This window comes from Lontra canadensis, unplaced genomic scaffold (genome assembly GCF_010015895.1).
Source record: "Lontra canadensis isolate GAN:19392208 unplaced genomic scaffold, GSC_riverotter_1.0 scaffold46, whole genome shotgun sequence".
NCBI classification, from domain to species: Eukaryota; Metazoa; Chordata; class Mammalia; order Carnivora; family Mustelidae; genus Lontra; species Lontra canadensis.
Window position 1 is genome coordinate 12004704 of NW_022631040.1, and position 17369 is coordinate 12022072.

The following is a 17369-nucleotide window of genomic DNA, read 5'->3' on the forward strand; positions in this document are numbered from 1 at the left end:
CCCTTTCCTCTGCATCAGCAAGCACGGACTGGGCAGAGCGTGGGAGGAATGTCAGTCACATTACAGGCAAACCATATTCCTGCAAGCACATTATTCTAGGGACGAACTCCATTTCAACTAGTTGGCTTCTTCCTAGATACTTTGCAGAATTTGCCCCAGATAACCCATTTCCAAGCACATGCTCAGCCGGATGTTCCCTAAAAGATTCTTTTTGTGACATGTGGACTCGAAAAATCTGTCAGGATCTCAGAGACTAACCTTCAAAATTAAAATAACTCCTACTGACTGACTTTAATGTAACCTGTCAACCCGCGGGACCCATCACCAGCTTATTTAAGAAACTATAACCACTCCTGCCCTATACATCTTATTAGGCAACCACTGAACAAATCCATCTTTTTGTTTCTTGTCTTTAAAGTAACTGAGCCATTATGTCTGCTTTGCATTTCTGACAGAAATTAAATGTCTTCAAAATGGTTAGACCAAATGACTTAAGAAGAAATGTTATCATTTATTTTGGTAAGAGTAGAAAACCTTTCAGTGAGAGGCTACGATGTGCCAAGCAAGCTATGGGCTTCCATTTGGTTGTCTTTTATCTGAACCCAAAGTCTGAAGTATCTTATTCATTCTCACCATATAGCTTTCAGTCATAAAAATTTAAGTGAAAACAGTTTTGGGTTCCAGGTTCCAGGTTCCAGGTTAGCAGCAACACCACATAATCACACTGAAGAACTACCTTACCGGGTCATTTAGAAACCTGAATTTACCAACTTGCCTTTCTGAAGTATTTATGAGGTTTAAGAATTAATGTAGCACTGTCCCCTTTAGGTACAAGGCCAGTGCTACCCAAGCAGAGAAGACAATGGCTACCTTTGACTTCTTGGCTAAATAAAATTAGTGATGGAGAACACAGGAAATGACAAATTACAGAAAGAATGGGATTCTGTCTGAGTTCTTCTTTAAATCTCCTCTGCAAACAGGAGTTAAAAAAAAAAAAGTAATCACATGAGTAAAATTTAGATTTGCTGGATTAATCAGGCTCTACAACCTCTAAGGTGGGATGAATAGATACTCACTAAATATCCCAGTGATAAAACTTCTCACTTTTAAGTCAAACAATTTCACATACACATATAACGCATAGAGAAACAAAAACTTAACTCGTACCCACCCTTCTTCGACATTTAAAGAACCACTCCAGCCAACAGCAAATTGCATTTCTTCCTTTCCTTTATCGCTGTATTTCCATTTTGCTGAAAAAAGTTATCATATAAAATCACCTTATAGTATACTAAAACAGTGATTTATGAATTTCATGGTTTCCCTTTAGAGTGAGTACAGAATGTAACTATTCTATATTAATGGGTTTGAGTCTTTTTATAGGTAAACACTGAAAAAAATTTTATAAGATTTTAATTAAACTCGACCCAGGCTACTTGCCTTTAGTCTTTCCTTCCACCAATTAAATTCATCTAATGTCCTAGCTCTTGCAGAATAAAGTTGATTCTTATACACCACCCCATCTCCCCATATGTTGTATTTATAAAATGACTTTCATCTTCAGATGACAGAGAACACTTTTCTATTAGATTTATGCTATAGGAGGATAAATCTTTTAGGACCATTCCACAGCATTTAATATATGATCTCATTTTGATCAGTGAGGTTTTTCACATCTTATGTAAACCTTAATTTTAATCTTCTACGCAAATTATATATTGAAAATGCATGCCCCAAATAAGAAACTAGAGTCCTATGAGTTTTCAAATTATAGTTAAAAATCACCTCATTCACATTATTACTAAAAAGGGGTCAGCAGCCTTTTTAGCTCTGACTGCCCCTTGAAAAAATTGGACAAGTCCAGTTTGGCCTCTGATATGCAACAGAACCAGTTAAAGTATCTGCAGTCAAGAAAGAAAAATAGAGAGGAAACAAAGAGAACAGAAAGAAGGAAAGAAATAAGAAACACACAGAAATAAAAAGCGTTATACAGTATGTGAAATATACTATAGAATGCCACCATACAATGCATACAACGTAAGTAACATTTTTCTTTCTACCTAATCCATTTCTTTCCTACTCTATGCATTAAAATAAGGTACACTGAAAATAGTAAGAGTACTTACGCACTAGAAAAACAGCTTTTTGCCCTCGAGCTATAACCATAAGATCATTGGTTGGAGATAAGGATAAAACACAATCTTGCAGCCAGGACGTTTTTTGTGTTTTGCAAGTATTTCCTTCTTCTTCCTGTGGGTAAAACTTCAATTACAGCGTATGAAAAAGTATCAAAAGTATTGCATCTCAGCCTATCTGCCTTGAGGGACAAGGGGGAACAAAAAGGAAAAGGAAATCTTGCCATTTCTTTTTAAAAATCTCAATAATATTCCTTATCAAAACACATTAAAGATGACCAGGAAAGCAAACAGCCACCACAAACTAATCTGTTTTGAATATCAGTGCAAAAAGTTTTTAACATAAGCACATATAAACCAGTAAGACATTAAAAGACTGTCACACAGAGATCATTCCAGGAACATTCACCACTATTAGGAAATTAGAAATTAAATTTCTAATTAAAATTAGAAATTAAAATTTAAAAAGAAATTAAAATTAAAAATTTCTAATTAGGAAATTAGAAAATTAGGAAATTCCAGAGACACTGCTAGGGTATCTGTAGCTACACAGAAAGAAAAAATTATCTGATACTTATGGCTGTAGAATCTATAAAAGTATTTGATAAACTTGATAAATTTTCCTTCATTTGAACTGAAAGATGTTTTCATTTTTAATTGAAAAACTATTTATAAAATAATTACAAAGAGGAAAATCCCCATGGTTAAGAATTCAAGAGATCTAAAAAGGTCTTCTTTGCAAAATCTCCAACTCTAGTACTCTAGTGTCCCAGTTTAGAGACAACCAGTGTGATCGCTGTGTGCTTCCAGGAACACTGTGCACATACAAGCAAATAAGTGACTTTTTTTTCTCTTAACATATATCTTAGACTTCATTCCCCATGAAATTTATTTTTAAAGGTTGCACAGTATTCCGCTGTACAGACACACAATTTATTTAACTAGTCCCCTATTGATGGGCAGGTATGATATATACACTCTTCTGCAGCTACAAATGTCTACACTCTTCTGCTGCTACAAATACTATACAGTGAATAACCTTACACTCTTGTCAATTTGTGTGGGAATATATTAGTGGATAAATTTCTAGAAGTGAAATTGCCAGGTCAAAGGTAACATGTATCAGTAAATTTGCTAGGTATTTCCAAATTGTGCTCCACAGAGGCGGTTTCCATTTATAATCTGATCAGCAAGTTTTGAAAGTGCTTGCTTCCCCACAGACTTTTCAAAAGATGCTTTAATTCTGGACCTTTGTCAATGTAACAGATGAGAAACTGTATCTCAGTATATCTAAGCCTTCTTGTTCATAAGAGGATGACTAGCCTGTTCCTTTCCTTTGCAGATTTCCTGTTGGGTTGCTACTCTTTTTCCTATTTATTTGTATGTATTCTTTACATACAAAGAAAATTGGCCTTTTGAACATAAGAGTTATAATAGATTTTCCCATTCCATGTGATAGCTTAATGTGCTCCATGTAGAAATTTTTTAATGTTATGCAGGTAAATTATTGATCTATTATCTTATGGCTTCTAAGTTTTATGTCATACAGACTCCTACTTTAGCCCTCCCCAGTGGCTCTTAGACTGAATTAAACAGGGGGAGATGAGAAGAGAGGGGAGGAGATGGAGGCTGTCTTCTTTATTTCTTTCATTTACACATTTAAGCTTTCTTAAAATTTAGCAAATAGGAATCAGATTGACCTGGAACCTTCTTCTTAGGCAAGGTGAGCAAGCTAAGGAGGCTGCACACACCCTCTCCTGAAAGAAGAGGAATACTGGAAGAATTCCTTGTCTTACTAAAACTCTTATTTTCCTAAGGAATTAAGTTATCCAGCTTGCTGTTCTTAATGTGTACACCTCTATATATAAATAAGGGAGAAAATTTATCCCGTAAACATAAAACTAGTAAGGTAAAGGTTAATTGTAGTTCATTTCTCCCTGGGCCTATAATTTCTATAGAATATAGCCTCTGTTCAGCCTGCACACACCCAGCATTCCTGATAGTGGCTCAGCTGTGAGCTGAAGGCAACACCGCCCTGGGTTCCCTCTCCAGTAAAAGAGACCGCAGTCGTCCTAACTTTGAGGTTCAGGACTTTCCAAGTGGTTAGAGTAGCTCATGTTCTGGTAGGTAGTGAGAAGCACAGCAAGTTACACAGAGATAGGTAAGTACTGTGTGAAGAAATCAGGGGTGCCTACAACTCTTTGATTATTCTCTGACTTTAAAAATTCCCATCTCAGTGCAATTAAAAAAAAAAAAATCAACACACTGCCCCAGAAAAAGGGTACAGCTCAAATTTTAGCAAGTTCTATACAATCAGGCTTTTTCCTTTTATCACACTTCCAAAACGATATTCAAACAATAGATCCCCCAATTATCTAAAAGTTACTTTCCATTAAAGCACATTATTTGTTTCTGTCCTATGCTTTCAAAATAATGCCACTAACAAGGACTAGATCTACATGCATATGTTTGCTGAAAAGACAAAAAGTAAAAGAAATACAAAGATGTAAGGCATTTAAAGACTGACTGGTTCAAAACCTCATTTTATAGTAAAGAAAACAGAGTCTTGGGGAATTTAAAGATGTGCTTCCTGCCACAGATTCAGTGTCGGAACCCAACCAGAAGCCAAGCCTCCTGACATTTAATTCAGGTGGTCTTTCCACCCTATCACCCTGCTTGTCTTGGCAGGTAGCTGTAACAGCTCCTGGAGAAGCCTGTATTCGCCTGGGATTTGACTCGTCTCATAGTCAGTGAAAGCCTTTTCTCAAAGGATTACCATTACTTACCACTTTATCCCAGGCTAATCTTCCCATAGGACCCTCCTTGAACATGGGAGCCAGTGCATCCTTAAGACATCTGTCCAGGCACTGCTTCAAAAATAACTTTCCCTCTCTTTTCTGTCTTTCTGTCCCAAGTTCCAGTTCCTATCCCTCATCCTAGTCTGACCCTTACCTTCTTTCGAACTTATACAATCAAAAGTCTTAACTCTTCTCTGCTACCTATTTATTTTGTGATTGCAATTTCTCCCACACTAGATGCCAAGCCTTCTAACTGGCCAAGCCTATGCTTGATATTACTCCTCAACTCCACAAGTCCCATAGCCCACTGATACACAGGTGAGCGGAAACAGCATTCCCACATCTCCCTTCTTGTGTTCACAAAGATACTGGAGTAACCTATAATCACTCTTGCATATGAACCTGTATGCCAATGAGCAACCGATTCAAAGCTAGTATCCTTTAATATTACATCCAGTAATAGTATCCTCTGGAGTGTTTTCCCTTAAGTAATACTAAGATTTAGCAGGTCAAGATTCTGGCTGACACACCATGGAAAATACAAGTTACAGAGATGTAAGAAAGGACAAAATACTACCCTCTTAGTTGGGCCTAGAACTCAGCTCTGTCTGCCACCATCCCAACAAATGGACTACACGTGATCCCAGAAGCAAGCATGAATTTTGCCCTGTAAGAACTAACCAAAACAAAAGCATGGGAAACAGAGCACTTACTTGGACACAAATTCAGAGAAACTACTCCACAATCACTGCTTACATGCCTAACCCTGCTTAGCCACCGCATAAATGCACCTTTCTAGTAATATGAAGCCAGAAAGAGAAACTTCATGTGAATTAGCAGTCTACTTTCTGGCATTTCAACCATTTTCAGGTTTACTGGAAGAGGGAGAAAACCGAACTCTGTCACCCCCCACTGCACTTTCTTTTCTATGTCCTCTCTACCTCTCCATCTTTCCTTGGGACAGAGGGACTAAAAGCAGATCTGTCCTGTTTGCCACGGTAAAGTGGGGCATGTCCAAGCAGGAGGTCCGCATTCTCAAAAGAGGTTAGAAAATACCACCATATGATTATATTACATTATCATCATTAGGGCTTGACAGGTCATACAATTCTAGATCTAAAGTCTTGCCACTTGGGGATGATACCAGCTTACCATGAAAGGCAATGGTGGTGAACTGTTAACGCAAGCTCCATAGCTCCTTGGTGCCCACCTGGGGCCAGGGAAGAGGGGGCGTGCACAGGGGGAGCAGCTAGCTACACACCTACCTAGCCACAAGTTCCTGGTCACATGCAAATCCGAACACACTATTCTTTGTGCCTAAAACACAGCACTCAATATATCAGAGTAAAATTAAAACCCTCCAATGATGGTAACCAAAAATAATATCCTTAAAATCATAAACAGAGGTAAAAATGTGTTATTTCACCACAGCAAGTTGTTTCCCCATAAGCTTTATTAGCTATTTTGCCAAACAGTGTAAATTGTGCCAGAATATTAGGAAGTAAATCTGAAAACTGAAATCCATTGGGAGGGTGGGAGAAGAAACACATAGATCCAATTTCTTTCAATAAATCCTCAACCTCAAAAAGAAAAAAGAAAATCCCTGCGTGCATCAGGATGGTACATCAACAATGAGCACGCTGTCTACGAAGGCAAGAAAAGAACAAATGGATGGAAGAGGATGTGTCCTGAATTGTTCTACAGTGTCTGCTGCTTGTGCCCAAGCAGCGTGGTGTGTAGAAATCAGGCCACAGTAGCATGACATCTCTTCTCACGGTAAGGGCATCTTGCCACACCCTCTGGAGTAGAGGACCGCGTTTGGCACGGATGTGACGCTGGGTTTGGTGACCTAACTCAAGGGGAATGAGCAGGCAGGGTACCAGTGATTCGAAAGATGTTCGCTGCAACACTTGCCGAACGCTTACTACTTGCCAGACTCTGTGCTGAGTGCTTGACGCGTAAATCTTAGTTCTCACGGGAGCTCTAGAAAGGTTATGTTAGTCCCCCAGTGTTGAGATGGAGAAACAGATACTTATCAAGATGACCTCCCCCGGGGTGACACAGCTGGGGCAGGGCTATGAACTCAAGCTTCGGAGCTCACCGGGACCACCAGCCCCTGAGCAGCATCCCACTCCACGCCGTGGGCAGCTGGTCCCTCGGAGCGCACCTGGGGATCCTCCGGGTTCTGCTGCTCTCCTCGCAGTTGTCCCTGGGGGTGACCATGTATAACGCCTGCTGCTGTGTGGCCGGAACTATAGGAAGGATGAGAAGCTCCCCTCCACTTGTAGACTAAAAGGCTAGTGCCCCTCTGTGACTGAAGAAGTAAAGAAGAGATGTGCCTCAAGGGAGGTCAGACCTAATCAGATTGGGCCACACGGCTGACTGCGGGAATCTTTCTCTCGAAGGCTTATCACGACTTTAATATTTTTGTTCAACAAGTGTCTTTTTAAAGACAGCCATGAAATAGCCCCCTCCTTTCAACATAATGAAACACTGAATAAGTGGACGCACATGGAGTACTCATTACATTTAAAAAGTCATGCATACTGCAATAAACGCTAACGAACCCAGTATCGAGCTCTGACTGAAAGCACTACAACTCTGCTGGTGGTTACTAGTTCCTCAGGGTGTCTCAGCCTCAGCACTACCGACATTTGGGGCTGGAGCCGCGTTGCTGGCCCCTACCCACCAAACACCCATAGCACTTTCCCAGCTGGGACAATCACCAATGTCTCTAGACGTTGCCAGATGCTCTCTGCAGAGCAAAACGCCCCCAAGTTGAGAACTACTGACTTAGCTGAAGAAGAAACATACTGTACAAATTCATTTTATTTTTTTTATTTTTAGAGAGGGAGGAGGGGGCAGGGAGAGAAGAAGAGAGAGACTCTTAAGCAGGGCCTTGACCTCAGGACCCTGAGATCATGACCTGAGCTGAAATCGAGAGTCAGATGCTTAACCAACTGAGCTGCCCAGGCTCCCCGCTAAAAATCTTTTTAATCACTAAATTAACTAAGAAATTGTAGTAGTAGGTACAAGACAGTTTGATCAAAGACCCCAAAACTGCCTATCTGTGTGGGGTCAACAATCCCCCCGTCACACAGGTGTCATAATCTCTATCAGCCCCTGACGGGACCACACAAACGTATGAAGAAACAGAAGGAACCACAGAGACAATGTGATTCAAAATCCTCAGTGTCCAGAAAAGGAAACCAAGGCTGGGAAAGAGCAAGTGGATTGTCGCTAACCACACAAATGCCACCGATAATAAATTTAAACTAATACACATTCATACAGGCCTTGCAACTTCCCTAGCAACTCTGGTTCCTTACCTCCAAAATCAGGGGACTGGACAGATAATCGAAGTAAGAGGAAGAATGAGGCCACAGTCTGTGGGTCAAAATCCCTGAGGATGACCAGACCCTCAATGGTCTCATGTCTTTCTCCCTGCTTTGATCTCTCCTACACAACACTCTCCAGTAGGGCTACACATCTCTATGTGCCATCTCTGTGTCAGGACAGAGAGACGAGAAAAGAGAATTCTTGGCTTTAAGGACCTTCCCTCCTCTGGGGAAGACAGATGGACAAACACATGGTAGTCAGTCAAGGGAACACAGGAGGGTCGTCAGACCAGAATGGGGTTGGGAGGGTAGAGTGTCAACAACAACAACAAATCTTCCTACTGGAAGTAACTCTTAAGCTAAATCCTGCTGAGAGAGTAAAGAGGAGCCAGGCTGGGGGCAGCAAGAGAGAAGGAGAGGAGGTAATGGGCATTCCCAGACTAGTCCCCTATGTCCTATTTCTCTAGAAAACCATGAACCCAACAGATCTGAAGGCCTAGGGGCAAACGAACCAGCAAGGAGCTACTGTCAAAGCAGGTGTTGACAGTATAAGGTAAAAGGGGACACTGCAGCAAGGGTGGGTGACCAGAGCTTTCATCTACTGTGTTGAGGTGCTTACACTTGACCTTGAGGACTCCGGCAGTCACTGAAGCATTTTTTTTGAGCAGTAAAGCTATCTGGTCAGATGTGCTCTCCTTCTTGTACGTACATTTTAAACTTTAAAAAAAAAAAACAAACTTCAACAACTAGCAATAAAAATGATTTTACATCCCATTTCATTTCAGTCACATCTGCCCCCCTGCCCCTCCTTGACTCGCTCTCTCTTTCCCTCCTCACTGCCCCATAACAAAACAGACAAAAGTTGCCCAAAATAATATCTATGCTTACAACCTAGGAGGTACTCCAAATTTTTAAAAATCTATTTTATTTCATTATTTTAAAAGTACTGGTCAAGACACAGTAAAGTGATTTCATCACAAGTCAAGATAAAGAGTTTGAAATACCTTGCTCTAAGCCAAGGTTTCTTAGCACTCTTCACATTTTGTGTAGGTTAATTCTTCACGGTATGGTAGCATCCTCAGTGTGACAACCAACACTGTCTCCAGACATTGCCGAATGTCCCTTGGGGGGCAAAACTGCCTCTGGGCTGAGAACCACTGCTCGAAGCAATAGAGGGTAGAGGTATGGCTGGGGGATGGGCCAGGGAGCCCTAAATTAGACTGAGTTGACAAAGGTAGGAAAGCAGACACATATTCACAGCAGAAATACATATTAAGAATAAGGAGTGTGGGTCTGTCTGAAGTAGTTCCTGGGTCAGATTTTTCAGGGGAACCTCAAGTCCAAGGAAAAGTATCTGGATGAAAGTATTGGGAGAGCAGAGATGAGGAGATCCCCTCTCCAGGCTTGAACCCAAGGAACTGGCACTGGGTTTTACATGAAGCTTAAGCAAAATTTCCAATTCATCAAGACAGCTCAGGCAGGAAAAGAGGGTCTAATAAGAACACTATGAAGTCACATGGAGCATCAGCATACATTCCGTGGCTAACAAGACGCAAGCTCATCATCTGGCTTTCTACTCTAAGGGCATTTGCTTACCAATTAGGTTTTCTGAGAACCTTCCCCACAATAATGGGAACGTAGTCACTAATAGCACTCTTTTGAAGCTACTGATTCACCCTCATTTGACAAGGTAGTTAATTTCCCAAGCAACACAATGAATTAAAAAACAACAACAACAACAACAAAACCCCCCAAAAATAGCACTACCAAGGACTACCTTGGCTTTCTGCAAAAAACTAGTAACTACCTGGTCACTGATGTTAACATGAAATTTATCCATTAGCTATATAAAAGAACCCCTGTTGTTTTTCCAGGCCCCTTCCCCCACCACACAGCCAGCTGTCCCTCCCTCCCTGGCAGAGGACAAGGGGCAGGTCACTAAGCCACAACAAACAAGCTACCCAGCAGGAGTGCCTGAGGAGCGCAGATGCAAAATAAAATGAACAACTCTAAGCAAGATCAAGGAAAAGTGGTGGCTGGCTACCATGGGAAGGCTAAAGAAGGTCTCCCTCAAACATTTAGGCATAAATAATGCCACCAAGACTGAGGCTGGACTAATTGTTTATCTATGGCCAAAGACTGAGGAGCTACTTAAATTCACCTTTGTTGGCAAATAGTCTGTCAATCGCACTTTTCATACTAGCAAACCAGAATCTACTAAAAACAAATTAATAGCCATATAGATTCAAAGTTTTGAAGCCCCCCAAAAGAGGCCAAGGGATTTTATTTCTTAATTTTTTAAAAAGATTTATGTATTTATTTTGGAGAGAGAGCTCGAGCAGGAGGGGCAGGGGAAGAGGGAGAGAGAATCTCAAACAGATCCCACACTCAGCTCAGAGCCGGATACCGGGTTCAATCTCAGGACCCTGAGATCAGATCTGAGCCCGAACCAAGAGTCGGACACTTAACTGACTGCACCACCCAGGCGCTCCAAAGCCAGGGGATTTTTAGAAACGGGAGGAATGACAGAAAGAAGGATTGAGAGAGTTACCCTGAAAGCCAAGGGCTAGACCAAGATTTCTGAACTCTGGCACAACGGACGTTTTGGGCTGGACAACTGTTTGTTTGGGAGGCCTGTCCTGTGCGTTGTAAGATGCTTTACAGCATCCCTGGTCTCTATCCACTTAGATGCATCTCCCTTCAAGTTGTGACAACCAAAAATGTCTCCTAAGGGGACAAAATTCACCTCCCCCCACCAAACTGAGAATCACTAGGTAGGCGAGACCCAGCTCATATTAATGATATAAATGTTAATGGGAAGGTCACTGGCAAAAGGAGTATTTCTTTTCTTTCTTTTTTTTTTTTTTTAAGATTTTATTTGTTTGAGAGAAAGCAAGCAAGGGAAGGAGCAGAGGGAGAGGGACAAGCAGACTCTGTGTTAAGTGTGGACCCCGACCTGAGGCTTGACATCAGGACCCTGAGATCATGACCTGAGCTGAAACCAAGTCAGACGCTTAACTGACTGAGCCACCCAGTCACCCCCCAAAAGTAGAATTTCTAAGCAAATGCCAAAGTCCCAAAGAGAACCCACCTCAGTAGGAAGAAATTCTGTGGCCACTTTCCCCTTCGTATAAACATATCTAAAACAGATATAAAACATAACTTTAGTATAACTTGAGTGCTCTCCTCTGCCTCTGGCCAATCTGATGCTTATGTCTCTCGTGTGGTAGGTGACATCAGAGTCTAATGACACTAAAATAAGGCAAAATATTTTCCAACATTATCTCTGATTATTAATGTTCTAAGAATCTCTACTCAGGTCAGGCTATATCCTATTTCTCAGTCTGTAAACAAACGTTCCTCTGGGCCCTCTATCTGGCCAGCATGCTTTCCTTGTCACTCTGCTAAATCAAATTGCCTCTAAAAACTGTATCATACCACTTTCTGCAAACAGATGGAACTAAAGTGTCTTTTGAATGGAAATTTTCCACACTTTCTACCTTAACTAAGGGCCTTAACCCAGAACCTTCTGTGCTTCCTGTTCCAGAAACCACTACCAAGCAAACCCTTGACTCTACACTTCATACCCTTTGGACTTAATACACCAAGGAAAGCTCATTCATTTGCCTTACAACTAAAATTAAACCTTGTCAAGCTTCTTCCTTAACTGCCTCGATTTCCATTATAGCATGAGCTAGACAAAATATGCCCCTCTAACCACTTCTTTTCCAAAGCAAACTAATGATAATCCAAATTAAAAGCCCTTGTAACACTGTAAAAAACAAACAACAAACAAAAAAAAACCAAAAACACACACACAACAAAGCTATTTACTATTATTGGATCATTAATTGGTAGATGACCTAGTATAACCATCTTCTTTTCCAATTTCTCTAAGAAAGACACTGTATCTCATCATGTCCACTTAAAATTAAGTTAGTACAGAAATATATCTTTTGGCTTTTTTTTCTCCATCTTGAAAGTCTGTTTGCCCTTCTATTTCTTTAGTGTATTTACTTATAGGCAAGTAGGAATTTCCTAACCTTATTCTTTGCACTTGCACACATAAGAGTTCTCTACCTGACATGGGTCCATTATTTGGGGCATTTTTACAGACTCGACTATATCCTCTCAAAATTCATTTGCTGAAGCCCTTATGCCCAATGTGACTGTTACCTGGAGGTAAAAAGGTAGCTTGGGTACAATGAGGTCATAAGGGCGGAGACTTAATCTGACAGACCGGCTATTCCTGTAAGGGGAAGAAACACAAGGACTCACGGCTCTCTCTCTTTGCACACAGAGGACAGGCCATATGAGGACACAGTGAGATGTCTGTCTGGCAGGCAGGAAGAGGGATCTCACCAAAAACCAACTCTGACAACACCTTGATCTTGAACCTCTAGCCTTCAGAACTGTGAGAAGATAAATTTCCATTAAGTCACCCAATCTGTGATATTCTGTTATGGCAGCCAAGTGGACTCATAGGAACATGAAATATCTATAGAAGAGAGACATCTGTCCTCTTCTCAAATTGAAACCATCCTTAAAGTTCCTAAGCCTACCGGCGTCATGGATGCATACCATCTTCGACTTGGCGGGTCCTGCTGATAAAGGATATTAGAACATGCGGTCTTCTCTGAGCACTGACTACAGCAGACATTTCAGAATCACAGAAAGCTAAAGAGGCTTCTTCTTTCTTTTTTTTAAAAAAAAAAAAAAAAGCCTTGTCCGTACTGGTACTAAATCTTTCTGATTATAAAAGCCCTCCACACTCTCTCCTGCCATAAAAATAAGGAACTACTCTCAAAGAGCTATAGACTTGTGGAGATAAAAAGCACCCTGAAGTTTTTAGAGTTTTCTGCTGGATGCAACAGCAGCCACATGGCCTCCAGGTCAGCGTCCAGGGGCAGGCACTGCTGCTTTGCTTTACTCTGAACTGCCCTGCCTGCGGTTCACCCACACACCACCCCAGCCCCCCACCAAAGACCAAGACACACCACCTCTCTAATGCCAGACTCCTCTCCTCTGTTGGTCACGAGAACCATAGCCCAATGGAGGCAGAACCCTATCACTCTTTCCACAGTTACAGCACCCTGACACAGCCATAAACTGATTTCAAGACCTTTCTCTTGTTCCAATATTGGCCTTGTCTTTAATGTGGACAAGACCTACCAGTAAGACTCTCAGGGCAGGCAGGTGTTGAGTTTGCTGTCTGTCCCTAACACTGGACAGTGGAAAGTTCCCTTTCCATTCTCTTACCTTGACTAGAGCATGCACCTCATACCTCTGCCAAAATTTACTCTGACTCTTGTTACGTCTCTAGAGCTGGCTATGCCTTTGGAGTTGTTTATAATACTAGACAGCAGTAGAAGTAACGGAAGTCTCTTACCACAGCTGTGTTGACATTTCCAATCGCCTTGGGAGAACAAATTTTACTCCGCAAAACCTCATACCTATGTTACATGTGGACAATTCTAGATGACAATGCAGCATAAGGCAGAAGTCATATCCTTTTCATGCCACCACCATTTTATCCTCATTCACCAAACAGTCTCCCTAACAAAGACGCTGTCTTATTTTGACGACAGGATCCAGATTCAAAAAGCATTGTTAAATACAGCAGGATCATGTTAACACCCAGATAACGTCTCAGTACCACTGTCCTGGCCCACTTTTGTTGTCATTCAAGTATCTTCTCCTTCACCATGTACATAAGGTCATGACAAGGTACAAGGGTATATAGGAGGGTAATAAGGGTAGTTAGGAATGACTGGTACACCCAGAATTGTTGCCAACTCTTTTTCTTGCCACACTTGTCAAATCCGCTGTGTGAGCAAATCAATTAAGACAAAGAGAACCACAAGGTACCCTCGTCCACGAGGGCCATTTGTAAACATTCGAATCTTATCCAAATGAAGAAATGTGCTACACGTAAGTTAACGTGTTTTGGAATGAACAGACGCATATTTCAGCTTTTCGCTGAAACAGTTAAAAGATGTTATTCCCGGATTTAGGATATTCTTGCCAATAAAGAGAAGATGGCACCCTTGCACAGATTTAAAGGAAGTCTGTTAAAACATACACACTCTAAAAAAAAAAAAAAGAAAGAAAGAAAGAAAAACAACAACAACAACAACAAAACCAAAACATACACACTCTAACTAGGAATCATTATCCACAGCACCCGGAATCAGCTGGAGCAGTGGCACATCAAAATGAAATACTAGAAAATAAACTGGCCCATGACCTTAATGAGTATGAGAGGCACAATAAAAAGACCCACTACAACCTATTCCACGGAGCAGCGAAGGTGAGCTTTCCAACTTTCCAGAAATAGTGTGGTTTCTAATCACATTTAGAATAAATTCCGAATTCATAAAGCCTTACCTCAGGCCTACTGCTTCTCTGACCCCAAATCGTAGTTGCAATAATTTCCTACTGTATTAGGTTAAAACGCCATAACGAAGTGTACGCTTAAGGCAGGTACACTGCTAGGTGAGCCAAAAAGCAGGTCTATGACACCCGACAGTCAACCACTTCCTTAAAGTTAGCAGAGAAAATACAGATGTTTGTGAGGAAAACTCGCCTCCCATACAACTCCTCAACTATGTCACTCACTAGTAAAAATCCATTCCAGAAAGAAGCAACCACGCACAGCAGACACTTTAAGATGTGGGCCTCTGGGTGTGTAAGTAAGTACCATAACTCAGCACCAGCACCATCTTACGTATTTAACAACCTCCTCTGAGATTACAAATGCTTGTGTCCACTTTAACATGTGATGTCTATGAGGTTTACTCCAGAAAACCTTCAACTTGCTCGGGAGCTTGTTGAATTACTCATGATAGTCACTAGCTATAGGATTCTAGAACAAATACTAAAAGTAAATGCACCCAACACAACATGCAAAGGAGCTGCTAGTTACACTACCTCTTTCTGAGAAATTCACAAAGTGCAGCCACATCCCCCTGAGAGGTTGGCTCACATCGAGCCATGCAGAGCCTCCAAGCTGCTTTACACACACCTCTCCTCTCCCTTCCTTCCGCTCCCCAGTCTTGCCACAGCAAGCTGGACTGCTGGTGGTGTGCGGCCAGAAGGCAGCACCGACAGGTAGGCTGACACCCCACACAGTGGCCTGGCATGAACACTATGCCCTCCAGAAATATCCTATATTGGATGGTGAGGAACAGACCCCATCAAAACCTCTTATGAGCTCCAGGTGTGAAACAAAGAGAAAGAATCCAAGATAAATGAAAGATTCAAATACCAGCCATGAAACAGTCTAAATCGTGAGAAAGCAGAAGCCAGTGAGTCGTAGTCCAAACAGAGTACCGCTGTGTCTCCATGTTGACAAAGCACTAGAGGGGCAAGGAACAAGGTGTTTGTTGGCTAAAGGGTTGCCATAACCACGTTCCTTGAGCTACATTACATCCTATTCAACACATCCCAATTCTCTGCCTTCTGAAATGGTTTCCTGTTCTTCATCTCTCCTTGGAGCTTTTCTGTAAATCTGCATTAACACCAGCATGCTCTGCTTCCTACAACACGATCCTCCTTCACATCCCCCCCAGACCTATTCTGTCTTCCCCAACTCCATAAACCACATGCCATCCATCCAGCTGCTCAAGCCAAATACCTGGGAGGGTTAAAAAAAAAAGAAAAAACTGGGGGCGCCTGGGGGGGCTCAGTCGTTAAGCGTCTGCCTTCGGCTTGGGTCATGATCCCAGCGTCCTGGGATAGAGCCCCACATGTTCCCTGCTCCATGGGAAGCCTGCTTCTCTCTCTCTCCCCCTTCCCCTGCTTGTGTTCCCTCTCTCACTGTCTCTCTCTCTCTGTCAAATAAATAAATAAAATCTTAAAAAAAAAAAACAAAACTTATTATGGATATTTTCAAACACTGACAAAATGAAGAGAACAGTACCTATTACCCAGCCCCAGGGAATGTCAACAACTTATCAAGTATGCTTTACCTACTCCCCACCATATCCCAGATCAAAGAAGTTAACCCCTGATTTTTTTCTTTTTCCCTTCAGCCCTCACAACCAACTTACAGGAAAGTCTTACTGTTATTTCTAAAACTTATGCCGAACCCATCACTTTCTCATTTTCACTGATATCACCTTAATGTAAGTCACCATCATTTCTCAACTACACTATCAAAACAGCCTCCTTACTGCTCCCTGCTTCCGCTTCTGCCCCCAAGTTCAATTCCAAAAAGCAGCCAAGAGGAACTTTAAAAATGAGAAATCAGCTATGTGTGGTTTCCTACCGCATTCAGAATAAACTCCAAATTCACAAAGCCTTACATCAGGCCTGCCTCCTTCTCTGACCCCATCTTGTAACCTCTCAGTCCTGCCAAGCCACACTGGCCTTCTTTATGTCCTCTGAACTCCAAGCTCGGTCCTGCCATAGGGCCTCTGCATGGATTGTTGCCCTGGCCTGCAATGCCCTTTGTCAGACTGTCACCTCGCTGGCTCCCTGCAGTCTTTCGGACCTCAGCTCCAATGTCGCATCCTCTGAAAGGCCTTCCGCCCAAGCTACGGTGGTCACTTGCTCACTTGCTACCACATCACCATTTGAATTCTCCATATAACTTTGATTACCACCATTTGCTACTTTTACCTCTCTTTTTGAAAAAACTTCTCTCTCCTAAGTATAAGCTGTGGGCAAGAGGATGATAAGACCTTTCCAATACATACATTCATTCTTCTTTTTTCGTAAGAAATCCTGATTTCATTCAGTTATCAACTCCTCTCCTGTGCAGTCATGGGCCTAAGGAGAAATGGACCCTTTAATGCTCCAGGCCCAGGGAATGGCAAGACAGACAGATGAAAAGTCAGATATCCCTTGCCAGTGACTACTTCAGAAATGAGTGTCTGGCCTTATTCAGGCCAAGAGATATAGGTAAGGTTCATGAGAGGCTTCTGAAAAAGTTGTTCCCTGCTCCTATAAGAATCACGGAAATCCTAGTCTTTTTCTCCCTCTGGTCATGAATGAAGAAACATGGTGGCATACCCCATCTATTGAAGAACAGTCTTTGGGATGAAGTCCACACTGCTGTTTATACAGAGGAGACAGAAGGAAAGAACTTATGTCCT

At 41.8% G+C, this 17369-nt stretch overlaps 1 protein-coding gene across 3 annotated transcripts in view; it reads right to left on the minus strand.

Annotated features, from left to right (window-relative positions):
• Positions 1 to 17369, minus strand: part of RAB3GAP2 (RAB3 GTPase activating non-catalytic protein subunit 2) — a 91033-nt gene that overhangs the window by 52864 nt on the left and 20800 nt on the right. For 2 of the 3 annotated variants that reach the window (XM_032872949.1, XM_032872952.1), the window contains exons 3-4: positions 2127 to 2262; positions 1172 to 1253 (exon numbers count right to left, since the gene is read on the minus strand). In XM_032872949.1, coding sequence (XP_032728840.1) covers positions 1172 to 1253; positions 2127 to 2262 — 218 coding nt within the window. The remainder of the gene's footprint in view (positions 1 to 1171; positions 1254 to 2126; positions 2263 to 17369) is intronic. The other variant, XM_032872951.1, reaches the window with a different exon arrangement.